This window comes from Erythrolamprus reginae, chromosome 6 (genome assembly GCF_031021105.1).
Source record: "Erythrolamprus reginae isolate rEryReg1 chromosome 6, rEryReg1.hap1, whole genome shotgun sequence".
Classification (NCBI taxonomy): domain Eukaryota; kingdom Metazoa; phylum Chordata; class Lepidosauria; order Squamata; family Dipsadidae; genus Erythrolamprus; species Erythrolamprus reginae.
The window spans coordinates 68,940,527-68,968,360 of NC_091955.1; the positions used below are offsets into that span (position 1 = coordinate 68,940,527).

General features: G+C 43.0%; 2 protein-coding genes across 3 annotated transcripts in view; one reads left to right on the forward strand and one right to left on the reverse strand.

Moving 5' to 3' along the window:
* Positions 1-27,834, reverse strand: part of KCTD17 (potassium channel tetramerization domain containing 17) — a 227,519-nt gene that overhangs the window by 22,673 nt on the left and 177,012 nt on the right. The window lies entirely within an intron of this gene.
* C1QTNF6 (C1q and TNF related 6) lies at positions 7,044-25,539 on the forward strand. Of its 2 annotated transcripts, none has more exons than XM_070754824.1 (3): positions 7,044-7,099; positions 20,877-21,126; positions 24,324-25,539. In XM_070754824.1, the coding sequence occupies exons 2-3, from the start codon at positions 20,883-20,885 to the stop codon at positions 24,869-24,871; spliced, it is 792 nt and encodes a 263-aa protein (XP_070610925.1). In that variant the 5' UTR covers positions 7,044-7,099; positions 20,877-20,882; the 3' UTR covers positions 24,872-25,539. The 2 variants fall into 2 exon arrangements, with proteins under 2 accessions (XP_070610925.1, XP_070610924.1); XM_070754823.1 differs by lacking the exon at positions 7,044-7,099 and adding an exon at positions 11,884-12,057.

The window sequence follows — 27,834 nt, forward strand, 5'->3', positions numbered from 1 at the left end:
CAGTGTCATAAAATCACCAACTACACAATTGTACACATTCAACCCAGTTCATCATACAGCAGAGGTCAGAAAACACAACGAAGGGGGGAGGTAATCATCCCCACGCCTAGCAACAGACATGAGTCTTCAGCATTTTATGGAAGGCAAGGAGGGTGGGGGCTGTTCAAATCTCTGGAGGGAGTTGATTCCAGAGGGCCGGGGCTGCCACAGAAAAGGCTCTTCCTCTTGGTCCCGCCAACTGACATTGTTTAATTGATGGGACCCATTCCTGGAAGACGCCTCACACCTTAGAACGCTGGGGCAGGGATGGTTTGGGGGGGGAGAACTGCAGGGCTGGCTTCCTTCAGCCCGCGCATCACGGGGGAAGCCTTGTCTTGTCTTGTCCTCCAGTTCTTGGATGTTTCTCAACTCTCTGAAGATCGGCCGCCGCCGCCCGACTACAGGAAAGCCGCTACCACCACTGCTGACCACTGAGAGAAGCCAGTCTCTCTCAGCGGTCAGCAGTGGTGGGTTGCTTAAAATACAGGGAGGGTTTTAAAAGTCTAAATACTCATTAAATACATTAAAAAATATATTTCTGCTACTTTGCGGAAATTCATTTTTCGCGGGTGGTCTTAGAACGCATCCCCCACCAAAAATGAGGGATCACTGTATTCCAAACTCAAAATGGACATAATAGCATTTTGAATTAGGTTTTGCCAATAATTTTGCAAAAAAATGTAGAGAGGGAACCAGCTGGAGCTTAGATTGGTAATAAAGTTAGTACAATGAAAAACAAAGGAAAAAGATCCACAGTATTATTGGATCAGGATCACCAGTCTAAGAAGCAGCGGCAGATTTAGATTCTGCTTTCGCAGATTTTTGCCTTCAAAAGAAAATTAAATAAAGCTCCTCCAATATTTTAAAAATATTTTTATTAATTTTCTTTAAACATACAAGACAGACAACATTTAACATTTAAAGGAGCTACCATTGCTCCGCTTGTCTTAGAAGTCTAACTAGTACAAAAATAAAAGTCTAACTATGGTCAGATCAATACAGGAATGCAATTTTTAATATTTAATACAAATATTCAGGAAGTATTTCTTGACTAGGGGATGCTGGGCTATCAAGAATTACAAACTATTTTAAAATGATAGATTTTTGCTTCATTAGCAAAATTTGAGAGGGGAGAAGGCAGCCTCATTCCTTATTCTGCTTGAAAGTAGAAATCTTTCCTGACTCTGACCTGGTTCAAAACTCAGCTATAAATCAAAGGTAGTGAGTATTGAACATAAAAGTTTCATGCAAACCTATATGCACAACCCTATTAATATTTATGAAAAAAGTGTTAATACCACCAGGAAGCTAAAATGCATTGCAAAGTAGCTAGAAGTCACTGAGATATTTAACTGGAATATCAGAATGTGTGCCTCTTAAAGTTTCAAGGGAATCTCATTTAAATGCATAAGGAGAACTCTTATTGATGGGTCCAAAAGTGCATTAAATCCAAAACCTTATTGATTCACGTTACCAACCCAAAGCCTACCTGAAACCTCTAAAATAGCAAAGCTACTGTACACTGAAAAGCGAAGGGTGTTGAAAATCAACTTTATATATGCCTATAAATGTATTGACCACTAGGGGCAATAGATATTGAGAAAATTACACATTTATTAACCTTTTCCTGATCTATACATTGCATCTCTCTCCCTAACATGCCTCTAATTGGTTAGGTTTCATCAGTTCAGCCCTCCTTCAGCTTTTCTTCCCCCCCCCTTTCTCTTTTGGACTATAAGACATACCTGAGTATAAGACACACCTATATTTTAGAGGTGGAAAAACAAGGGGAAAAGTATTCTGAACCAAATGGTGTAGTAATATATTATTTAATAAAATACCAGTGTAGCCAAATACTTTTTACAACCATGTATACTTTTTACAAACTTCAAACTTGACAGCTTGAAGACTTGTGGATTTCAACTCCCAGAATTCCTCCTCCAGTCATGCTAGTTCAGGAATGAAAGTCCACAAGTCCTAAACTTGCCAAGTTTGAAGACCCTTGTACCCCTAAACCCCAAGTCTTCAAACTTGACAGCTTTAAGACTAGTGGACTTCAACTCCCAGAATTCCCCCTCCAGTCATGTTAGATAGGGTAATTAGAAGGCAAAAACAGACCATTTTACACCTATTTTTTTGCAAAAAATGGGGTGGACAAAGGGTCTGGGTAGCCTGAAGAGAGCTCCTGGGTGCTGTATTCTGTGTATAAGATGCACCGACATTTCCACCCCCTTTTAGGGAAAAAGGTGCATATTATACTCTGAAAAATACAGTAGGCTTTCCTAACACCATGTACTTTCTTAAGCTACACATATACAGTGATACCTCGTTTTACGAACTTAATTCGTTCCGTGACCAGGTTCGTAAGATGAAAAGTTCGTAAGATGAATCAATTTTACCCCATAAGAATCAATGTAAAAGCAAATAATGCGTGCAACCCCATCCCCAAAGTCACCCCTTTTGCCTTGCGCTGCTGGGAATCCCCGCTTCTGGACTTCCATTGCCAGCCAAAGAGCTAGGATTCCCCTGAGGCTCCCCTTGCTGGGAAACCCCACCTCCAGACGTCCATTACCAGCCGAAGCGCTGGGATTCCCCTGAGGCTCCTCTCGCTGGGAAACCCCACCTCTGGACTTCCATTGCCAGCCGAAGAGCTGGGATTCCCCTGAGGCTCCCCTCGCTGGAAAACCCCACCTCCAGACTTCCATTGCCAGCCGAAGAGCTGGGATTCCCCTGAGGCTCCCCTTGCTGGGAAACCCCACCTCCAGACTTCCATTGCCAGCCAAAGCGCTGGGATTCCCCTGAGGCTACCCTCGCTGGAAAACCCCACCTCCAGACTTCCATTGCCAGCCGAAGAGCTGGGATTCCCCTGAGGCTCCTCTCGCTGGGAAACCCCACCTCCAGACTTCCATTGCCAGCCGAAGAGCTGGGATTCCCCTGAGGCTCCTCTCGTTGGAAAACCCCACCTCCAGACTTCCATTGCCAGCCGAAGAGCTGGGATTCCCCTGAGGCTCCTCTCGCTGGAAAACCCCACCTCCAGACTTCCATTGCCAGCCGAAGAGCTGGGATTTCCCTGAGGCTCCTCTCGCTGGAAAACCCCACCTCCAGACTTCCATTGCCAGCCGAAGAGCTGGGATTCCCCTGAGGCTCCTCTCGTTGGAAAACCCCACCTCCAGACTTCCATTGCCAGCCGAAGAGCTGGGATTTCCCTGAGGCTCCTCTTGCTGGGATTCAAAGCAGCGTTGGTAAAAATGAAGGGATTATAGTTCAGAAGAAGAGGCAAAAAAATCTTAGGCACCAGGTTCATATCACGAAAAGTTTGTATGAAGAGGGGTTTGTAAGACGAGGTATCACTGTATTTCACTCTTACACACATCAGCCTCATTAATTTTAAACAAAATTTGTATTTCTAACTTTAGTGTTTCTCTCTGCACACATTCTTTCTAGTGAATAAATCTATCTGCTATCCAACAAATAGATTTTCTTTTGAATCTGCTTATAGATACACTCTACTTTATGAAGCTTCTTGAAATTTCAAACAAATGATTTTTATTGTCCCTTCTTCCTCATCTTCCTATCTTTCATTCTCTTATTTTGATTTATTTGTTTCAAACCATGTTGACAGAAATTTGCCTTCTGCTTATTCTTTCTAAACTTAATAATGCATTCACCAGTTTATTGTTTGTGGATTGCTATGTTATCCATTATGGCTTTTTTGTGGTTCCCTAATATTTTTAATATATTCAGGGCAGAAGCATCCTATCCCAGAGACGCCTTTACTGCTTTAATTCAGAAAACCTCCAGACAGTATAAGGAGGGAGTGGATTGATTATATTATTATTATTAAAAATTGAATAGTTAACTGTATTTAATTTATACTCCATACATATTGCTTCCATATAGTTGTTTCATGGATAATTTGTCATACTTCCCCATCCTCCACCTCTTCCACCATTTAAAAGAAAACATTTTGTTTTTTCAACATTCAAAAACATTGAAATTTCATTAGCAAGCTGGTTGGAGTACTTAGCTCTGTTCCCCATTACTATCACAGACACAATTAAACAATTAAACTAACAGCGTCAGAAGCCCAAGTCAACATGGCTGTCATACCTGAAGATATAGTTCAGCAGTATATGGAGAATCACAGGTGACCCATCTTTAATGTGAAAAAAGTATTTCAGATACACATGTGCCATACATCTGTATTCATGAAAGCCAGATGGGTGATCCTGGGCCTGTCACACTCTTTCAGCCCAACTCACCTCGCTGGGTTCTTGTGGCTAAAATAGGAGAAGGAAAAATATTAGTTATTTTTTGCCACCTTCTGTTATTCAACAGTAACTGAAAGAGATGAATAAAATAATATTCTCCATCAATATATGTCCATATATTATATACGTAAGTAGATAATATACGTTCATACAATTACTGAACTGCAACCTCCATCTTTATTTTTTATCATTCTCTTCCACTATTGCTGACACCAGTAATACAAAACACGACAGACAGACAGACAGACAGACAGACAGACAGACAGACAGACAGACAGACAGACAGACAGATATAGTTGTAGCTATAGCTATAGCTGATATAGCTGATATAAATATAGATGATATAGATATATATATAGATAGAGATGGAGATGGATTTATTTATTCATGTAGCTTTATTTTCCAGCCCTAAGTAGCTGCTAACAATCTTCTCAGCTCTTACCTTGCAGGCTCTTTCATTGTTTCTCTCTGCAAAGAATGTTTTCCAAGCCCTAAGTCTTTGCAGGGTTTTTTTCATTGTTCTAACTTCCTCCGAATAAGTTTCTTTCTAGCTCTAACCAGGTGCCAACAATGTTCCCAGCTCTTACAAGCTTTTTCATTGTTACTATCTGTGAAGAATGTTTTCCAAACCTTGTCTTTGTAAGTTTTTTTTCATTCTCTATTTGCTTTGAATGTTTCTTTCCAGCCCTAACCAGGTGCTAACGATGTTCCCAGCTCTTACCGGCTTTCAAGCTCTTTCATTGTCACTCTCTGAAAATAATGTTTTCCAAGCCTTAAGTCTTTTCAGGGTCTTTTCATTGGCCTAACTTGCCAAAATGTTTCTTTCCAGCCCTAACCAGGTGCTAACGATGTTCCCAGCTCTTACCGGCTTGCAAGCTCTTTCATTGTTACTCTCTCCAAATAAAGGGTTTTTTAAGCCCTAACCAGGGGATAAAATAATGTGCTGAAGTTGACCAGACTAAAGTTGCTAGCCAGATGAATATCTGGTAAGCAGATTCTTTTCACTATTTTGCTCCCCAAAAACTAATACAGTGGTACCTCGGTTCTCGAATGCCTTGGTTGTCGTACATTTCGGATACCGAACAAAAATTTTCAGCAAAAATTTCCTTCGGTATCCAAACAAAAATTTGGATACCGAACAGCCATAGAAAATTTTGTTAATTATCCAAAATGTTACCACTCCAAGCTGCAGGAAGGGTGGGGGCGGTTGCAATCTCGGCAGCTTCGGAGGGCTCCTTTCCTCAGTGCTTCGTCTTATTATCTGTTGGCAGCTGCACCAACTTTCTCCTGGCGGCGGCAATGGCAGCGGCTTTCCTTCAAGTAACAACAGCACTGGGAACGCCACGTGATGAAGGGAAGCTGCCGGAGCCATCTCAGCAGTTGCCGCCGCTCCAGCAGCTTCCCTTCATCACGTGACGTTCCCGGCGCTGTTGCTATTCGAAGGGAAGCCGCCGCCGTTGCCACTGCCGGGAAGGAGAAAGTTGGTGCAGCTGCCTACAGGTAATAAGATGAAGCACTGAGGAAAGGAGCCCCCCGAAGCTGCCGGGATTGCAGCCGTCCCCACCCTTCCTGCAGCTTGGAGCGCTTATACAGCTCCTCAGATTTTTTATCCCATAGGAAATAAAGAAAATAGATTTAATTGGTTCCCAGAGAGTCAACAGGGACTGGGAACCAATTAAATCCATTTCCATTATTTCCTATGGGATAAATTAATTCGGTACTCGACCAAATTGGTTCTTGACCACACTTCTGGAATGAATTGTGGTCGAGAACCGAGGTACCACTGTACTCCCAAAAAACTTATACTCCAAAAAATACAGTATATTTGGATGCCATGTCATGTAGTTTTTAGAAGCTCTTTGATCACTGTATACGTGTTAAGGGCCAAGGGAATCAGGACATCCAGGCAGTTCAGATGAGTATAAAGATTTATTGCAAGCTTAAACTCTCTACAACAGGCATCTCCAAACTTGGCAACAGCAAGACTTGTGGACTTCAACTCCCAGAAAGCTGGCTGAGGAACTCTGGGAGTTGAAGTCCACAAGTCTTAAAGTTGTCAAGGTTGGAGACCTCTGCCCTAGAGTGTAGCCCCATACAAACCCAGTGAATAGAAGATAAGCATAGGAATCATATAAGAATCCTGCACACATAGCTACTTTTCAAAGACAGTGTTAGCCATTTAATATATTTACTGTATTGGACGGGACACTTTGGGGGATGTTTTATATCAGATTCGGATAACAAAATATAACTTGGCTGGTCCTGGCTGTTCTGCCCCTTGACTTGAAAACAGCGCATTTGCTAGCTGCTTCTGGATGTATAAGGTCTCTTGCCAGCTGCAGGGAACAGTGGATTGACTTTTATTTATTTTGGCTTTATTCTCTTTTGTTCTGGCAATTAAAGAAGGTGAGAAAAAAGATCGATTGGCTGATAATTGGTTTCATGTAGAAACTGGGGCAAGGGGCTTCTAAGAAATGTGAAATAGTGGGGAACAAAAGATAAAAAAACCCGGCTTTGCTTTTTTTCACCAAGAGAAGAATTGCAAGGTCAGCAAGTTTACTGTAGCCCTTTCAAGTTATTGGAGGAAAAGCTGGATAAGACTTTACACCAGGCTCTGGAGTGGACAAATTGTTTCCATTTGTTTAGATTAGGGAGTCGGAGAACTCGCTGGTGCCAAATTTGGTGTGCTTCCCACAACTTGGCAGAAGAAACTGAGAACAGAGAAGCAAACAGAAAGGCTGGGGAAGTCTAAGAAGGAAACGTGGCAGGGAGGAGGAGAAGAACAGAAGGTACTGGGGAAATTGCTGGGTTGTTAACACTATCCAGAAGGCCACACTGGAGAAAAAGGGAGACTATTTCTTTGAATCTTGGTGGTGGTGGTAGTGGGGGAAAAAAGTTTTCCTTAAATTAAAAAAACAAAAAAACAAAACCCCAAAACAAAACAGCTGAGATGTGAATAACAGAACTCTGTCCAATCTTTCTGTGATATTAGCTAGGTCACGTTAATTCTGTTCTTGCTGTTTGTCCTTTGGAATTCCTAAATCTGCTGAGGCTTGAGAGGGGGGTGCATTCTTCCCTGTATCCTTGTCCTTGGCTTTGGGAAGTCCAATTCACACAGCCAGTGCCAACTATTAGTTTTCCAGATTTTTTTTTTTTTAAGCCATTGAATTCATATTTTGTTTTAGGAACATGCAGTTTTTATTGCTTCATCGTTTATCTATATAAATCTACCCTAAGTAGCTCTCCTGAAGCAACCTTTAATCATATAAAGCAAAATTTCTCAACCTTGGTCAAGGGAAGACATGTCTTTAAGTGACCAACTTTGGGAAATCTTGATTTACAGGGATCTTGAGAAAGAGTTCAAGGGAGGGATCAAGCACATCATCAGTCATGAGTTCTGTTGTGGTTAGCTCTGGCCCAGCTCCTGCCCCAAGGACCATGGATGTGGAGGAGACATCCACATGCTGCAAGCCTGTTTTGCCCCCGGTGGAATCTGCTGATGAAGGCTCCTCTGACCAAGAAGACATGAGTGACAGGGAGGAGGAGAGTGTGGCAGACAGCTCAGAAGGAGATCAATTATCTAGCTCCTCTTTGGATTCAGAACAAGAGTTAATGATACAGCCACGCATGCGGAGAGCGATGCATAGGCAACAACAACTGAGAGATTATTATCAAAGAAAATGAGGCCACCTGTGGTTGGGTGGGGCTGTGGTAATTAGTGAGGCTGCTATAAATAGCAGCCTGTGGGTTTGGCCATTGTGGAGGATTATCTGATCGTTGTGTTTCGTGACTGCTTTACTGACTTTGACCTTTTGTGTGCTGATATTTCCCCCGCTTTGAAACTAAACCAAAGCAAAGTGTGTTTCACTTTGTGAAAGAAGAAGGACTGTGAATTGCCTCACAGCTGCAAGCTAAGTATCACAGAACTGATAAGGGACTTGTACAAATTACCAGTTTGTTTGGAGACCAGTGCTCTTGGCTATACCAAAAGAGGGCTTAGTTTAAGTGAATTTTCATTATAAAGAACATTGTTTTGAATTTTCAAATGTGTGTGTGTCTGAAATTTGTACCTGTGAATTTTGGGGAGGAGTCTACCAGAGAGCCCGACAGAACAAGTTCCTTCATGCCCACAAGAGATCTAAGCCCAGCTCTCCTTGACTCTTCTCTACCACCAATTTGCTTGGATCATTACTAGTTCAGATTCTTTTAGAGCAGGAGTCTCCAACCTTAGCAACTGTAAGACTTGTGGAGTTCAACTCTAACCCATTCTAGGGTTCCTCTGAAACAACTGCATGTCCCTTGATCTTTCAACCACCAGCAGAAAGTCAGACAGACCAGAGCAAAGTTCACATTTTTACTTATTATTTCTACATTGTAATGGGAATCCTTGGAGTTAGGATTGGAAAAGAAGGAATATCCAAGTTGGTTTACATATGAAGCTTACAAGTGGTTTTCAATTTATGACCATAATGGAGCATGTCCATTACACTCATAAGTCAAAATGGTCATGAAGCAGGTTGTGTTTCTGATCTAATTTTATGACCATTTTTGCAGTGGTCATAAAGTGAATCCCTTGTTCTTTATTGGAAGTTGCCAATAAAGTAAATGCTGGTTTTTGGCAAAAATGACACCAATCATGGTCACTGCAAATAGCTAGAAATAGCCAACAGCTATATACCCTGCTCAGCTACACAGCTACACAGCCGAGGTGGTGCAGCAGGTAGAGTGCTGTACTGCAGGCCACTAAAGCTGACTGTAGATCTGTAGGTTAGTGGTTCAAATTTCATCACTGGCGCAAGATTCACTCAGCCTTCCATCCTTCCGAAGTGGTTAAAATGGGGACCCGGATTGTGGGGGCAATATGTGACTCTGTTAAAAAGTGCTATTGCTAACATGTTGTAAGCTGCCCTGAATCTAAGGAGAAGGACGGCATAAAAAAATTGAATGAATGAATGAATGAATGAATGAATGAATGAATGAATGAATAAATAAATAAATAAATAAATAAATAAATAAATAAATAAAATTAAAAAAAAATAAAGGGAGCACTCAAATTACACATCCTAGATCTGAATGAATGAAATATTCTCATTGAATACTTTGTTCTGTACAAAGTTGAATGAGCACAACAGCATGTGAAATTGATTGTCAGTTAGTGTTGCTTCCTAAGTGGATAGTTTGATATCACAGAAGTTTGATTTACAGTGTGTTGTTTAAGTGTTCCCTTTATTTTTATTTTTTTAAGCAGTATATATTTATTTCCTGTCTGTAAGTGGTCTGCTTACAGAGAGCCAGGGCAGAAAAAAGAGCATCAAACAATGAAGATGGGATCAATAAACATTTCTGTGGCTTCAGCAGCCAAGAATTCTCTCAATTAAAATAACTTCTTTATATATCAGTCTTTCCAGTTAGGATTATAGTCTCTAACATTCCCAGCCATTGACCACTGGGAGTATATAAAACCATCAGGATAAAATCTGGCATCAGAAGGCAGCAGAGGGAAAGGATTAAAACATGTGTAAGCAACAGAATATTCAATTCAGCAGTGTATATTAGGTTTGGAAACCAAAGGATGTATGAGAGGGAGGGCAAAGATCCCAGTGGGAAAATCTATGTATTCCCTTTGCTTCTTCTAAGACAGGTTTCTCAACCTTGACAACTGAAAGTTGTGTAGATTTCAACTCCCAGAATTCCACAGACCACTGGCTGTAAAATGTTAGGACCTGAATTCCACATATCTTCAAGTTAAGGTTGAGAAACATTAATCAGAAACATGCGGCGATAATGCCATTTCATAAGGCCAAAGTCAAATGCTAACTTTGTGTCCTTTACACCCACTACTGAGGCTGCTTAAAACCATCTTTAGATATTCCGGTTTTAAAGCAGTGTCTTCTTCTTTCACTAGGTGTGTAGCTCACTGAAGGTCAGTTTAAACCAGTGCTTCTCAAATAGTGGGACGCGGCTCCCGGGGGGGCATTGAGCGATGCCAGGGGGACATGTGTGACCGTGGGGAACATGTGTGGTCCCTCTGGATTGGTTCTCCCAGATGGGGAGTGTTTTCCCAGTTGCACGCTGCTCCGAGCCCAAACTAGGCATCATCATCATGAACCAGGATGATTAGGGGACTGGAGACTATAACATACAAAGAGCAGTTGCAGGAACTGGACATGGCCAGTCTGGCGAAGAGAAGGATCAGGGGAGACGTGATAGCAGTGTTCCAATACTTGAGGTGCTGCCACAGAAAGGAGGGGGGTCAGGCTGTTTTCCAAAGCAACAGAAGGCCAGACAAGGAATAATGGATGGAAACTGACCAAGGATAGAATCAACCTGAAAATAAGGAGAAACTTTCTTCCTACGGAAGTTGTGATAGCTTCAACACTTGAGACTTTCAAATGGACATTGGACGTCGATTTGTCTGAAACAGTGTAGGGGCTCCTGCTTGAGGAGGGGGTTGGACTAGATGACCTACAAGGTCCCTTCCAACTCTACTAATGTAATCATCATTGACATCTGAGGTATTTTGGGCAACAAAATGTCAAGAAAACAACCAAGAGACCAACCATCCCTCATTTCAACTTTGACATACAAATGGTGCAGGGGCGGCACAGTGGTTGGAGGCTTCTTTTGCCAACTATAGTTTAGCAATTCAAATCTCACCACCAGCTCAAGGTTGACTCAGCCTTCCATCTTTCCGAGGTGGGTAAAATGAGGACCCAGATTGTTAGGGGTTCTGTAAACTGGAGAGGGCTGTAAAAGCACTATGAAGCGGTACATAAATCTAAATTCTATTGCTATTTATTGATTAGGAAAGTTGTCTATAAATAACATCAGGTGGCAACAGACATCTCAGTCTAGCATTTTTCCTCTCCCCACCCACCCCCACTTCGCTAATAATTTGCTAATTGCTAATAAACTGGCATTCTAAACAACCACTTGCTAACCTCTTTTGCTCCATTGCTTGCAGCCCACCCCCACAGCAGTCTCTGTTCTCCGGCTACCTGGGATCAACTCCCCGTTTAACTAATGGCAGAGACATTCTATTTACTTTTATTCCATCCATCCATCCATCCATCCATCCATCCATCCATCCATCCATCCATCCATCCATCCATCCATCCATCCATCCAGTTAGTTAGTTAGTTAGTTAGTTAGTTAGTTAGTTAGTTAGTCAGTCAGTCAGTCAGTCAGTCAGTCAGTCAGTCAGTCAGTCAGACAAGCATGTATTGGTAGTATACACAGATACAACAATGCTTATATACATGATACTAGTAAGAGAGATAAACATTAAGACAGGGGATGGAAGGCACACTGGTGCACTTATGCACTCCCCTTTGCACTTATGTACTTATGAACTTAACCCTTGGATTAAGAGTTATTCTTATTAGTGTGCCTCTTATTCGGGGTCCGGCCGTCCCAATAGAGAGAGTAAGACGCTGAGGAAGCCAGCCAGGAAGAAAGAGACAATGGCTCTTAATCGCCGAGGAAAGAGTTAACCGCGCTCGAAACCCAACACCCTGCGGAGCCCGAAGAGGGGAGAAAAAAAGGGAAGGGAGCGTGAAGGGAGCGAGTCTCTTCGGCGGGCTGGGCGGTTGGAAGGCGCCTGTTGTGCCAGCGAGAAGCTGTTCAAGAAACACATACACACACCCCTTCCAGGCGGACGGCGAGCAGAGGTCCCCCCGATGCGCAAGAGGGACTGAGCGGCGAGCGGAGGACCCGGAGGCGGCTTGCGACGCGCATCTCCACTGGGGTGAGCTTCCTCCACGCTTGTTGCCCCGAGTTAGGGGGACCCGCGGGCGCCGGACCTCGCTGTTAAGATTGCAAGGCTCTTTCCGCTTCGTCTCCCCCCCCCCGCCCGCCTCCCTTCCTTCCCCTCCCCGGTTTTGCCTGCTCGCCAGAGATCAAACGCCAGGGATCAAATGCACCCTGCCCTCCCCTCCCATCCCCGTCGCGGTGCTGCGTATCCGCCAAATACCCCCGCCTTCTCCCCGCTCCTTCGGGAAACTCGTGTGACTCTGCTTTCCGGAGCGCTCCCCGACTTTTCCCAGAGAAAAGAAAGGGTTATTATGGCTTCATCCCGGGACAGAAAGCAACTCACTCACTCACTCTATCATCTATTGCTTGCCTGCCTGCCTGCCTGCCTGCCTGCCTGCCTCTCTCTCTCTCTCTCTCTCTCTCTCTCTCTCTCTCTCTCTCTCTCTCTCTCTCTCTCTCTCTCTCTCTCTCTCTCTCTCTCTATCTATCTATCTATCTATCTATCTATCTAATCTATATTTTTATTAAACAAACATAACAATACAGCACGCAGCAATGACAACACAATTTAGGGGTACTCTATCCCCCTATAAGATGTTTAACATGTGGACTTGTTTCTGTAGTTTTAACTGTGGATAGAGTTTTGTGTAGATTTCTAATATGTTGTAAGCTTGCCCTGAGTCCCAGGAGAAGGGCTGCATGGAAATATAAAATAAAATAAAATAATAAAATAAAATATAATAAAATAATAAAACAAAAATAAACAAAGAATGAAGGAAACAAACAAACAAACAAAAAACATTAAGCTTCCCTCGGATAATTTGCCCCAACACTGGAAGTTTTTAAGCAGATGTTGGATAACCATCTGTCTGAATAGTATAGGGTTTCCTATCTAAGCAGGGGGTTAGACTAGAAGACCTCCAAGGTCCCTTCCAACTCTGTTGTTGCTGCTGCTGTTGCTGTTCTTGTTGTTATTATTTATTTTTATTTGTCAAACATGTGCAGGGTAGTAGTAGTTTGAATAAACATAACATAAGTAAAAAGTAACAATCAAAGAGGACAGTAGGACAGGGATGGTAGGCACAGAGGTGCGCTTATGCACGCCCCTTACAGACCTCTTAGAAACAGGGGAGAGGTCGACTGTAGACAGTCCCCTAGAATGAAAGCAGAAAAACTGAGAGTTCCAAAAGAACCATGTTTCTCAACACTCAGGGATAAGAGGAGTAAACTTCAAACTCCCCAAATTCCCCAGCATGGAGAATTTTGGGACTTGGAGTCCCGGTCTCTTAAAGCAATGATTTTCAACCTTTTTTGAGCCGCGGCACATTTTTTACATTTACAAAATCCTGGGGCACACCACCAACCAAAATGACACAAAATGACACCCGAAGACACTCTCCTCTTTTTCCATCCCTGTCTCCTCCTCGCCCTTGTGTGTGTGTGTGTATACACACTCTTGAACCATTTCCAAAAACAGATGAGGGCTGGGGGTTTTTCTCTCTTATTCTTTGGGTGCTTTTTACCATATGCTTTAAATCAAGAGTCACTTCTCTCTCTTTTGTGTCATTTTCTGCCTCAATCATTGTCTCATTTCTTTTTTCCTCCCCTTTTTGCTCATTTCTCTCTCTCCCTTTCTCTCTCTCTTGCTTTCTTTCTCTCTCTTGCCTTCTTTCTCTCTCTTGCTTTCTCTTTTCTTTCTCTCTCTCTCTCACTCACTCTCTTTCTCTCTCTCTTGCTTTCTTTCCCTCTTTCTTTCTTTCTTTCTCAGTCACTCTCACTCTCTCAGCAAAAAGTTGCGAGACCGGAACCTGAGCTTCCTTCTTCGCGGCACACCTGACCATGTCTCGCGGCACACTAGTGTGCCACGGCACACTGGTTGAAAAACACTGTCTTAAAGCATGCAGGCTGGAGAGTTCCAGGAATTGAAGGTCGTGCATCTTAAATCATGCTGGGGAAATTGGGAAGTTGGTTTGCACATTTTTTAAGCTGAAGTTGAGATTCTTTACTAGTTAAACAACTCATACCACAGAGATAACCTGAGGAGAAATCACTCCAAATAAGTTTTTGCTGTATTTCAAAATATTTAATGTAATCTTTTAATTTAAAAAATGACATTGATTTAAGGACAGGGGTTGGTTGAGGACATTGGGGCTACAGTAGAATATAAAGAGGCGTAACTGTGAGAATGATATCAGGAAGAGCAACTAAGGCCAATAGATAAAGATACACAACAATAATAATGAAGTCTTGTGAAGGCCAGGAGTTCCTGCAGAATATAGAAGAATATAATTGTGAAGTCAAATTCCAGCCACCAGAGCAGTGAGAAAAAAATGGGCCCATGGGAGATCTATCTCTACTTTTGCAGCAATACATTCCCTAGGCATCATTCAAAGCCATCTCTGCGGTGCAAATTGCAATGCATAGGAGAGATAGGAGGTATTATGTTGTGGCAAAAGGGAAAATCAAATACATTGATATGGAAATGCCTCAGCCCAACATCAGCAGTGGGCTGCAGCAAGATGAAAATCTATGGGAAAATAGCAATACCGCTTATACTTTGTTGTGGTTAGCTCTGGTCCAGCTCCTGCCCCAAGGACTGTGGATGTGGGGGAGACATCCACATGCTGCAGGCCTGTTTTGCCCCCGGTGGAATCTGCTGATGAAGGCTCCTCTGGCCAAGAAGACATGAGTGACAGGGAGGAGGAGAGTGGGGCAGACAGCTCAGAAGGAGATCAATTATCTAGCTCCTCCTTGGATTCAGAACAAGAGTTAATGATACAGCCATGCATGGGGAGAGCCATGCATAGGCAACAACAACTGAGAGATTATTATCAAAGAAAATGGGGCCACCTGTGGTTGGGTGGGGCTGTGGTAATTAGTGAGGCTGCTATAAATAGCAGCCTGTGGGTTTGGCCATTGTGGAGGATTATCTGATCCTTGTGTTTCGTGACTGCTTTACTGACTTTGACCTTTTGTGTGCTGCTTTTTCCCCGCTTTGAAACTAAACCAGAGCAAAGTGTGTTTCACTTTGTGAAAGAGGAAGGACTGTGAATTGCCTCACAGCTGCAAGATAAGTATCACAGAACTGATAAGGGACTTGTACAAATTATCAGTTTATTTGGAGACAAGTGCTCTTTGCTATACCAAAAGAGGGCTTAGTTTAAGTGACTTTTCATTATAAAGAACATTGTTTTGAATTTTCAAACGTGTGTGTGTGTCTGAAATTTGTACCTGTGAATTTTTGGGAGAAGTTTACCAAAGAGCCCGACAGAACACACTTATATACCACTTCATAGTGCTTTAAAGCTTTAAGTGGATTACAGAGTCAGCAAATTTCCCCCCAAAATCTGGATCCTCATTTTACCGACCACAAAAGGGCGGAAGGCTGAGTCCATCTTGAGTTAGTGAGGATCGAACTCCTGGCAATGGGCAGAGTTAACTCTGCAATACTACATTGTAATTACTGCACCACCATGGCTCCATAATGTTCCCAAACAGTACGTGACTAAGTAAAATTACAATAAACTGAATTCTTTAGTAGATAAACAACTTACCACAGAGGAATCCCGAGGAAAAATCATTCCAAATAGGTTTTTGCTGTATTTCAAAATATTTAATGTAATCTTTTAATTTAAAGAATGACATTGATTTAAGGAGAGGGAATGAGGTTGGTTGAGGACATTGGACCCAAACTTCACCAATAATCAATAGTTTAATTGCTTCCTATTCAGCTGTTTCAAATAGGAGTTCCTTCCAAGGACAATTGCTTTTACAAAAGCACTCAAAAAAATGTAGCAGGGCTTAAGTCATCCAAGTGAAGAGATTGAAATCTAGATATTATCACGTCTTTAATTAAAGTACAGGTTAAAGTGAGGGCAAAGGACAGTGAAACAAGTTAATTATTTAATTAAAGCTTTAATTAAAAGCTCTTGATGGAAACTAGGGGGCAGCAACATCAAGGTGATCTTGGCTGATCTTGGCAAGTCAGGTAGGGCCTGATCAATACTTGGAAAAAAGAGACTATTTATTTATTTATTTATTTATTTTATTATTTAGATTTGTATGCCGCCCCTCTCCACAGACTCGGGGCGGCTCACAGCAGGATACAACAATTCATGACAAATCTAAATATAATTTAAAATATTTTTAAAAAACCATTTACTAAGCAAACATACACACAAACATACCATGCATAAATTGTACATGCCCGGGGGAGGTGATTCAGTTCCCCCATGCCTGACAACAAAGGTGGGTTTTAAGGAGTTTACGAAAGGCAGGGAGAGTAGGGGCAGTTCTAATCTCTGGGGGGAGTTGGTTCCAGAGAGTCGGGGCCGCCACAGAGAAGGCTCTTCCCCTGGGGCCCGCCAACCGACATTGTTTAGTTGACGGGACCCGGAGAAGGCCCACGTGCGGCAGAAGGCGGTCTCGGAGATATTCTGGTCCAGTGCCATGAAGGGCTTTAAAGGTCATAACCAACACTTTGAATTGTGACCGGAAATTGATCGGCAGCCAATGCAGACTGCGGAGTGTTGGTGAAACATGGGCATACCTAGGTAAGCCCATGACTGCTCTCGCAACTGCATTCTGCACGATCTGAAGTTTCTGAACACTTTTCAAAGGTAGCCCCATGTAGAGAGCATTACAGTAGTCGAACCTCGAGGTGATGAGGGCATGAGTGACTGTGAGCAATGAGTCCCGGTCCAGATAGGGCCGCAACTGGTGCACCAGGCGAACTTGGGCAAACGCCCCCCTTGCCACAGCTGAAAGATGGTTCTCTAATGTGAGCTGTGGATCGAGGAGGATGCCCAAGTTGCGGACCCTCTCCAAGGGGGTTAATAATTCCCCCCCCCCCAGGGTGATGGACGGACAGATGGGATTGTCCTTGGGAGGCAAAACCCACAGCCACTCTGTCTTATCCGGGTTGAGTTTGAGTCTGTTGACACACATCCAGGCTCCAACAGCTTCCAGGCACCGGCACATAACTTCCACTGCTTCATTGACTGGACATGGGGTGGAGATGTAAAGCTGGGTATCATCAGCGTACTGATGATACCTCACCCCATGCCCTTGGATGATCTCACCCAGCGGTTTCATGTAGATATTAAATAGCAGGGGGGAGAGGAACTCTCTAGTGTTGAAAGCTACCCTAGGCAAACCAAAAGGAAGGGGGGAAATCCAATCCAATCCCTGAAGGTTGTTGCAATCTGCTTTCATACTATCCAGAAAACTACATGGAAATGGTCGTGCCTTTACTAGGAATTGAGCTCAATTCAGGGATTGCTTACTTTGAAAAAAAAAAACTATAGCTAAAATGATAACTGCTCATGTTGTGGGTTTCTTTGGCTAAACTATTTACAGTCAGTCAGTTGTATTGCCAAAAGAATATATTATTTTCTTCCATCCAATTGCATCCAATTTTTGGAAACTGCCTCAACACGCTAGATATCGCAAGGGAAATCAGGAGGCTTTGCAGAAATATAGAGAAGGATTTTTACAATGCTGGATCTTTGATGTAAATGCTAGAGATATTTTTACCAATGCAATTTTTACATTTCTATTTCCATTCAGAGATACTCTCCATGGAAGCAAAAAACAACCACCCCAGAGGGATCAATTGCACAGTCAGCTGCATTTACTATGAGAAATAACTTGTTTGTAGATCACCATATGATCTGCATTGTACAACTGAGAAATAAACATTTCCCTTGCTATTGCAATATCAATTAATTACTTGTACAGAATGGAGGCAGAATATATCTGTACAAAATGAATTTATTTGCTCCTTATTTCCTCCCAAACTAAGTTCCAGGATCAGTACATTTATTAAAGTAATCCTTCATGTATGACCACAGTTGGGACCAGAATTTTGATCACTAAAAATGAGGTTGTTAAGCAAATTATAACATGACTGGATCCAATTATATCAGCCTTGGTGTTGCAGTGGTTAGAATGCAGTACTGCAAGCTACTTCTGCTGACCATGGGCTGCCAGCAGTTTGGCAGATCGAATCTCAGTAGGCTCAAGGTTGACCCAGCCTTCCATCCTTTCAAGGTCAGTAAAATAGGACCCAGGTTGTTGGGGGCTTGTAAACCACTTAGAGAGGGATAAAAAATAAAAGTCTAAGTCTAAAATAAAAGTCTAAGTTTAAATAATAAAAATAAATAAATAAATTCTACTATCATTGTTACTGTGGTCATTAAGCAAATCACATGGCTGTTAAGTGAATCATGGTTGTTAAGAAAATATGTCTTTCGACTTGTCAGATGCCAGCAAGAAAGTTCACAAATGGCAATGGTGCAACCATTTTAAATGTAGATTGTAATCATGTAACCAAGGGGATGGTGCAATGGTTGTAACTTTGAGGATAGGTCATAAGTCACTTTTTCTGAGACTGACGTAACTTTGAACTGTCGTTAAACGAATGGCTGTAAGTTGAGGATTACCTGTACAACATTTTGAACTTCTAAATGCTTTGATGCTAAGGGAGCATTACTAGTGGATGGAAAGTGTTGTGGCCTTTCTGTGGCCTACGCAGCTGATCATAGATTCTGAGCATCAAAAGACAAGTATAGATTGGTATCCTAGGCTAGTATACTTAGTGTTGTGGTTGGCTCTGGCCCAGCTCCTGCCCCAGGGAATGGGGAGGTGGATGCAGGGGAAAATTCAACATGTCACAGGCCTGTGTTATTGCCGACAGAATCAGTTCAGAGTTTAGTTTCCTCGGACGAAGAAGAAGGTGGGAGTGACTCAGCAGAAGAGGGCTTGGCATACAGCCCAGGTAGTCAATCTCCCTTATCTTCCTTTGATTCAGATGATGGCGTTTTGGACCCATTCAAGTGCAGAATTATGCATAGAAGAAACCAAGTAAGAACATATTACAGGAAATAAGGGACGTCACCTATGTTTGGGTGGGGCTCCAGTAATTAGGGCTGCTGCTATAAATAGCAGCATGTGGGTTTGGCCATTGTGGAAGAATATCTGATCGGAGTTCATCAGGAATCTTGTGTTGCTGGACTTTGTTGCTTTTTCATGCCTTTGAAACCAAAGCAGAGCAACGTGTGTGTGTGTGTCTCACTTCATTGGAAGAAGAAGGGGTGTGAAGTTTCTTCACAGCTGCTAGATAAGTACTTAATGACTTCTTAGGGGAAATTGTACAGACTGCCTGGTTGATTTGGGAAGAGTGCTCTTTGCACTACAAAAAGAGTGCTTTGTTTATTTTGAATTTTGTGATACAGAACATTGTTTTGAATTTTCAAACGTGTGTGTGTGTGAAATTTGTACCCTTGAATTTTCGGGAGGCTCCTATCAGAGAGCCCGGCAGAACACTTAGCACTCGAGTCTGATAGTGAGGAGGTCGGAAAGGATGTGGGTTCAGAGGCTGAAAGCCAACCGAGGCCTGTTGCACCTCCAGTGGTGTACATGAGTGACTCTGGATAAGAAGAGCCTCTTCTTGATGCTAGAGTACGCAGAAGTGTCAGAAGGCTTGAGTGGCTGAGCAAGAGGAGGTCTCTGCGTGAATAGATCTCTGGAACACTTGGCCACGCCTTTTGGCTATTTAAGGGTGAACCTCATGACGAGCAATTGCGGAAGTCAACTTTCGAATCTACAAGATGGATTTTCGGATCTGGCTTTTGGACTATTTATGTTGAATTACTAAGTTAGAAAGTGAAATCTTTGTCTCTGGGCTTCCTGGCAACTCAGAGTGAGTCATGTTAATGAGAGATGGTTGATCAAAGAGAAGTATTTGTGGAGTTAGATTCACTGCTTGAACTCTAATAAACAATAAAAAGGATAACCAGAGGGAAATCTCAAAAGCTGCTTTTTCAAAAGGCAACTGGACAGTTTTTTTCCCTTGAGGAGGGCATTTCATTTCTCACCCAAGAATGGAGTCAAAACTGAAGAAGTGTCAGGGATGAGAAGCAAAATGTGTTCCTCAAGGAAAAAACAAAGTCCAGTTGCCTTTTGAAGTAATCTTTGAGACACTCATGACTGAGATATAACTGAGAATCTCCTATAGTAAATGAGAGGGAGATGAAATGTAAAGAGTTCACTCAGGGCATGTTACTTATAGAGATACTAGCCATTCACAGAATAGATGTTTGGTGTGGCACAAAACATTTCCCCTTGATTAGCATTTGTAGTGGGATAATGGCTATTTCTCATGTGTTAAACAAGTGGTTCTCAACTTGGGGGTCGAGACCCCTTTGGGGAGTCAAATGACCATTTTACAGGGGTTGCCTAAGACCATGGGAAAAGACAAATTTCCCATCATATTAGGCACTAAAGTTTCTATTCTGGAACATATTTTTACAATCTGACCAATTAGAACTTTACAGTGAGGGTGTCCTCTGACCTTCCTGCCAATCAGCTTAAAGATGTGTTTGGAGAATTGGTGCTAGACTTATGGTTGGGGGTCACCACAACATGAGGAACTGTATTAAAGGGTCGCAGCATTAGAAAGTTTGAGAACCACTGTCCTATAGGCATGTAAGTGGTAGAAAGGATCATCGTATCCTCTACTACTTGAAGGAAAAGCAAGACCAGAATAATTAGAGAATAATTACAAAGGCAATGCCAAAAGCTATCGTCCTCTTATTCATTAAACAAAATTTCAAGTCTGCAGTGTTGTATTGTATCAGGACTAGTAGATTTTATGCCTGCTGTTTTGGGATGAAGTTGGTCACTGTAAAACTTCAATGGCAAACTTCAATGCCTGCTTGCTTTGTCTTCCTTATTATTTCTGAACAGTTCTCATAGAAAAAGTGGCTCCATTTTGGTGTCCTGTCCTTTTCACTGTTTTTTTTTCTCTTGCAGCTCACAATGAAAGCCTTCCAAATCAACATGCCGCTGGCTTTTCTTGTGCTCCCATTCTTTGTGCTTGGGGCTCCCAGTGAAGAGCTTGGCCGGCAAGAAGTCCCTACCAGTTTGAATGGTTGCAAGAGGTGCTGCGATTCTCTAGATGTCCCTGGGTCCTCAGAAGCCAATCTTGGTAAAGACAGACCTCAAGCTTTGCCATTCGTAATGCCAGAAGTCCGTCCGTATATCAACATCACAATTCTGAAAGGTAAGCTATTATCATCTGTTACTTTCTGACTCATACTACTTTCCAATTGTTTCCTCCTCATTTCATCTTTTTATCTAAATCAAATTGGAAATTTCCCTGGCAGGATCCTGTGATTTGTTTATTTGCCTTAGTAAATCATCGTGTATATTAATGTGCTAAATACATTTGCATCATCTTCCCCAAGCCAATAATTGTCAACCACCATGGAAATGTTTATTTAGCGAAAGAATAATTGACCACATTAAACCTTTAGTCATATATCCCTTGGTTGTACTGGCCAAACGTGTTGGGAAATAAGTCCAAAACATCTGGAATGACAAGTTGGAAAATTCTGCTATAAAGTCTCATTTGGTTAAAAAGTCTAGAGTTAGCACAAATATGGACCCAAACTTGCCATTTCTTCAGGCAAAGTTAAAGAACATTTAATACAGATAAAACAGAGACCTGCTACAGAAAATGTAGCATGTATTCCAGTGATGGCAAACCTATGGCATGGGTGCCACAGGTGGCATGCATAGCCATATATTCTGGCACATGAGCTGTCACCCTAGCTCAGCTCCAATGTGCAGGTATGTGCTGGCCAGCTGATTTTTGGCTCACACAGACACTGTGGGAGGGCGTTTTTGGCTTCCAGTGAGGCCCCAGGGGGATGGGGGAGGACATTTTTCCCCTCCACTGGCTCCAGGGAAGCCTTTGGAGTCTGGGAAGGGTGAAACATGAACCTACTGGTGTTCTGTCGGGCTCTCTGGTAGAATCCTCCCAAAAATTCACAGGTACAAATTTCAGACACACACACATTTGAAAATTCAAAACAATGTTCTTTATAAGGAAAATTCACTGAAACCAAGCCCTCTTTTGGTATAGCAAAGAGCAATGGTCTCCAAACAAACTGGTAATTTGTACAAGTCCCTTATCAGTTCTGTTATACTTAGCTTGCAGCTGTGAGGCAATTCACAGTCCTTCTTCTTTCACAAAGTGAAACACACTTGGGCTCTGGTTTAGTTTCAAAGCGGGGAAAAATCAGCACACAAAAGGTCATAGTCAGTAAAGCAGTCATGAAACACAACCATCAGATAATCCTCCACAATGGCCAAACCCACAGGCTGCTATTTATAGCAGCCTCACTAATTACCACAGCCCCACCCAACCACAGGTGGCCTCATTTTCTTTGATAATAATCTCTCAGTTGTTGTTGCCTATGCATCGCTCTCCGCATGCGTGGCTGTATCATTAACTCTTGTTCTGAATCCAAGGAGGAGCTAGATAATTGATCTCCTTCTGAGCTGTCTGCCACACTCTCCTCCTCCCTGTCACTCATGTCTTCTTGGTCAGAGGAGCCTTCATCAGCAGATTCCACCAGGGGCAAAACAGGCCTGCAGCATGTGGATGTCTCCCCCACAGCCACAGTCCTTGGGGCAGGAGCTGGGCCAGAGCTAACGACAACAACTGGGCTCACCAGAAGTTGGGAAACAGGCCATTTCTGGCCTTCAGAGGGCCTGTGGGGAGCAGGGGAAGCTGTTTTTGGTCTCCCCAGGCATTGAATTATGAGTGTCGGCACTTGTACATGTGCAATAGCACCCACCCACACTCTTTTGCCACCCAAGGAAAAAATAATTCGCCATCACTGATGTAAGCTTTACTTACATATACGAGGGTTATCCAGAAAGCAAGGTTACAAGGCACGTAGCTCTCGTGGTGAGAATGTTCGCAGGGGAAGTTTGTATTACTATCATGTAGCGGGAAGCCAATGGAAGAGGATGAGCAGTGCCAGTGGTCAGTAGATCATCAACTGGCATTGGGGTGAAGGTTAGAGATGAGCGTCCTCATTCCATTTCCCTCCAAGTACAAAGTATGTGCTGTAATACACTACCTGAATGATAAGGGCATGAATGCTGCTGCAATGGGTGCCCAAGATTTGTGTGTGATGGGTGGTCAAATTTTTTCTCACTGATTGCTGAGTTTTGAATTTTTTGGCTGAAGGACAATGGGTATGGCGCCACTGCATTGATTAACATTTGTTCTCTGGAGTATGGTGATAAGCCCAAGTTTCATCGCCTGTCACTATACTGTTGAGGGAAGCCTCACCTTCAATCTCAAAACAGTCAAGAAATTCTCAGGGGGCACTAACTCTAAAAATTTTGTGCACTTTAGTAAGCATATGAATGCACCAGCGTTCATGCACTTAACATCCAGATAGCGTATTACAGCGCGCACTTCGCACTTGGAAGGAAATGGAATGAGGATGCTCATCTCTAACCTTCATCACAATGCCAATTGATGATCTACTGACCACTGGCACTGCTCATTCTCTTCCGCTGGCTTCCCGCTACACGATAGTAATACCAACTTCTCCCACGAACATTCCCCACGAGAATATTACATGCCTTGTAACCTTACTTTCTGGATAACCCTTGTATGTTAAATGTAAACTTCTCCATTTGGGTCATTCAAGCATTTCTGCAGAGCAGGATGTGTTGCCACATGTTCTATTATATCCTGCATCACCCTCTATGTTCCATCTTCCTTTCTGGAATTTTGTAGCATTCTTTAATTATGGTTGCTAGAGATGCTTCATGCGTGCATAAAAATACAGTGGTACCTCTACGAACTTAATTTGTTCCATGACCAGGTCCTTTAAGTAGAAAAGTTTGTATGTAGAAGCAATTTTTCCCATAGGAATCAATGTAAAAGCAAATAATGTGTGCGATTGGGAAAACCACAGGGAGGGTGGAGGCCCTGTTTCCTCTCAGGAGATACTTAGAGAGGCCCCATGGAGGCTTCTCCCCACTTTTTCCGGCCCTGTTTCCTCCCCGGAGATTCCTAGAGAGGCCCCGTGGAGGTTTCTCCCTGCCTTTTCTGGCCCTTTTTCTTCCCAGGAGATTCCTAGAGAGACCCCACAGAGGCTTTTCCCCGCCTTTTCTGGCCCTGTTTCCTCCCAGGAGATTCCTAGAGAGGCCCCACAGGGAGTTCGCCCTGCATTTTCTGGTTACAGTTTCGGAGGCTCGGATTTTTAAGTGGAAAATGGTTCTTGAGAAGAGGCAAAAAAATCTTGAACACCTGGTTCTTATCTAGAAAGGTTTGTAAGTAGAGGCGTTCTTAGGTAGAGGTACCACTGTACATTATGAGGCAGGATTTTGGAACCACCCACAAGCAATGGTTGCCTTCCACAGCTTCTCTCTTTCTTTCCTTTTCCACAGGAGAAAAAGGAGATCAAGGAGAGTCTGGAGTTCCTGGGAAATGGGGCAAAGAGGGACCCGCTGGTGATCGGGGACCCCAGGGTCCAAAGGGCAGCAAGGGACAAATGGGTGCCCCTGGAGATCCCTGCAAGCACCAGTATGCAGCTTTCTCAGTGGGCCGGAAGAAGGCTCTTCACAGTAACGAAGGCTACCAGGCTTTGATCTTCGACACCGTCTTTGTCAACCTCTATAGCCACTTTGACATGTTTAAGGGCAAGTTCTACTGCTACGTGGCAGGTCTGTATTTCTTCAGTCTCAACGTCCACACCTGGAATTTCAAGGAGACCTACATGCACGTCATGCGGAATGACCAAGAGGAAGTCATTCTCTACGCTCAACCCAGCGACCGCAGCATCATGCAAAGCCAGAGTTTGATGCTGGAGCTGCGGGAGAACGATGAGGTTTGGGTGCGGCTCTACAAGCGACAGCGCGACAATGCCATCTACAGTGACGATGTGGATATCTACATCACCTTCAGTGGTTACTTGATCAAACCCAGCCTTGAGTAGCTCATTTTTTCCAAAGCACAAATTCAATCTCTAAACATCCTCTGGATTTCCTCTGAACGTCTACAAATAATATAGAAAATGACCAACAGATCTGAAAACAGCACTGAAGAAAACTTTTTTTTTCTTTTGAGAATGCCAACTGAAAAAAAATATATATTAATGGGTCAAAAAAATTCCAGAAAAGTCTTGCTGATTGATGTGTTCTTCTCAACACATAAATGTGATTGTAAGGTATGGACTGGAAAACCTAAGCAGCCTCATGAAATTTCTGTACCTGCTAACTCAGAATAATTTGGTAAATATCTTTGTTCGGGCGTAACACTTTCTAAGCAGAATGTTCTAAAGCAGCCTCATGAAAATTTCCGTACCTGCTAACTCAAAATCATTTGGTAAACATCTTCGTTTGGACATAACACTCCCTAAGCAGAATGTTCTAATTTAGATTGTTTACATGAGGTAAACTCTTTGAGGTATGTCAAGTGTGATAAGTTACCGTATCTTATCTACAAATCTATAAACCAAATGTAGATCAGTCAAAATATGTTATTTTGCCGTTTCAAGAACCTGACAGCCCTCTTCTTTTTGCTAAGAATTCCTGGTGAGGAGCCTTGAATGACTGATAGTTGCCATCACCTTCATAAAATTTACCATATGGTTGGCAAATGTAACTCTGATCTGTACATCTGTCTAATGGACATGTTATACGCTGTATAACGATGTAGAGATCTCTTCCATCACTATGTTAAACACATGTAGGGTTAGGATTTAGCCCAGGGGGCAAAAGAGTAGAAATAATGTTTCCAATTTATCCCCCAAATCAAAAGATTCCTAAAGAGGTTCCATGCTGGTGCCTAAAATTATATTTTGTAGTTGACTGAATTGCAACAAATCTATAAATGTTTTTCAACAGGATCCATTTTGCTTCAGCTGACTTAGATTGATATTACAGATTTCCCCGTAGGCAGGCCACACAAAAGCCATAATGTGGGCAAAATAATCACTGCGGTTTCCTTTAGTATCATTGTGATGTGATCTATTGCCCATGATAGAATTAGTGATTGGAGCTGGGCAGGGCTTCAGATTCTATGGGTGGTTCTCAGCCTGGGGGTTGAGACCCATTTCCCATGGTGTTATGAACTAAAACTTCTATTCTGGTGACTTGGAACATATTTTTACACTCTGACCAATCAGGTGTTTACAGTGAGGGTGTCCCTCTGACCTTCTTGCCAATCAACTTAAAGCTCTGTTGGGAGAATTGATGGTAGATGTATGGCTTGGGGTCACTGTAACATGAGGAACTGTATTAAGGGGCCGTGGTATTAGAAAGATTGAGAACCACTGCATAAGGGATAAATTATTTGAAAAATGTCTACATAGCATTTGGAAGTAACTTGTTAAAGCTAAGAGATCTATTCCAGAGATCATGCTGCAACTGCATTTCTAGGAAAAGATCTAGCTGTTTTAAAATATTGCTGAAAGAGAGAACATACCTACTATCGAGCCTGTGCGAGTGCCCATACCCATAGTTTCCTCAGAGGCCTGCTGGAGGCCAGAAACGACCTGTTTCCCAACTTCTAGTGGGCACAGTAGGCTCGTGTTTCACCCTCCCCAGGCTCCAAAGGCTTTCCTGGAGCTGGGGGAGGGTAAAAACACTCTCTGAAAGCCAAAAACACCCTCCCAGAGCCTCTGTGTGAGCCAAAAATCAGCTGTCAGCACACACATGCATGTTAGAGCTGAGCTAGGACAACGGCTTGCATGCCAGAAGCTATGGCTCTGTGTGTGACCTGTGGCACCCATGCCATAGGTTCGCCATCACTGTACTATATGATCAGGGGTGGGCTACTTCCTGGATGGGGGGATAACGCAGTGAGGTAGCAAAAATGGAGCTCCACTACAGAGCACCCAATTTGTACTGAAAGTTGTTGAAAGAAAATGCAGGGTGTCCTGCATAAGCCACGCCCACAGTGTGGTAGTAAAAAATTTGGTAGCCCTTTACTGTATATGATGCTCCCCGTGCTCTGCTATATCTTTCCCCTTCAAATCTAAGTAGTGGCTATGCAACCACTACTGGTTAGATGGGTAAACTATCAATTGTACGGGCAAAAGGTCCCAAGGAATTATAAGCAAAAGATACAAGTACAGTGATACCTCGTCTTACAAACTTAATTGGTTCTGGGAGGAGGTTCTTAAGGTGAAAAGTTTGTAAGACGAAACAATGTTTCCCATAGGAATCAATGGAAAATTGATTAATGCGTGCAAGCCCAAAATTCACCCCTTTTGCCAGCCGAACGCCCATTTTTGCACTGCTGGGATTTCCCTGAGGCTCCCCTCCATGGGAAACCCGACCTCTGGACTTCTTTTTTTTTTGCGATGCTGCAGGGGAATCCCAGCAGGGAAATCCCAGCATCACAAAAATGAGCGCTTCGCTGGCAACCGAAGTCCGGAGGTGGGGTTTCCCAGCGAAGGGAGCATCAGGGAAATCCCAGCAGCACAAAAAACACCGAAGTCCTCAAAACCCCACCTCCGGACCTCTGTGTTTTTGCAATGCTGCAATTTCACTGAGGCTCCCTTCACTGGGAAACCCCACCTCCGGACTTCCATTACCAGTGAAGCACCCATTTTTGCACTGCTGGGATTCCCCTGCAGCATCACAAAAACACGGAAGTCCAGAGGTGGGGTTTCCCATGGAGGGGAGCCTCAGGGGAATCCCAGCAGCACAAAAACGGGTGCTTCGCTGGCAATAGAAGTCTGGAGGCGGGGCATCCCAGCGGCGGCGGTGGGTTTGTAAGGTGAAAATAGTTTGTAAGAAGTGGCAAAAAAATCTTAAACCCCGGGTTTGTATCTCGAAAAGTTTGTATGACGAGGCGTTTGTAAGACGAGGTATCACTGTACATATCAGCTTCAACTCTCACTGAGGGCAGCAAATACCATTTCTACATCTGGAGACAGGCTCTTGCTAAAGC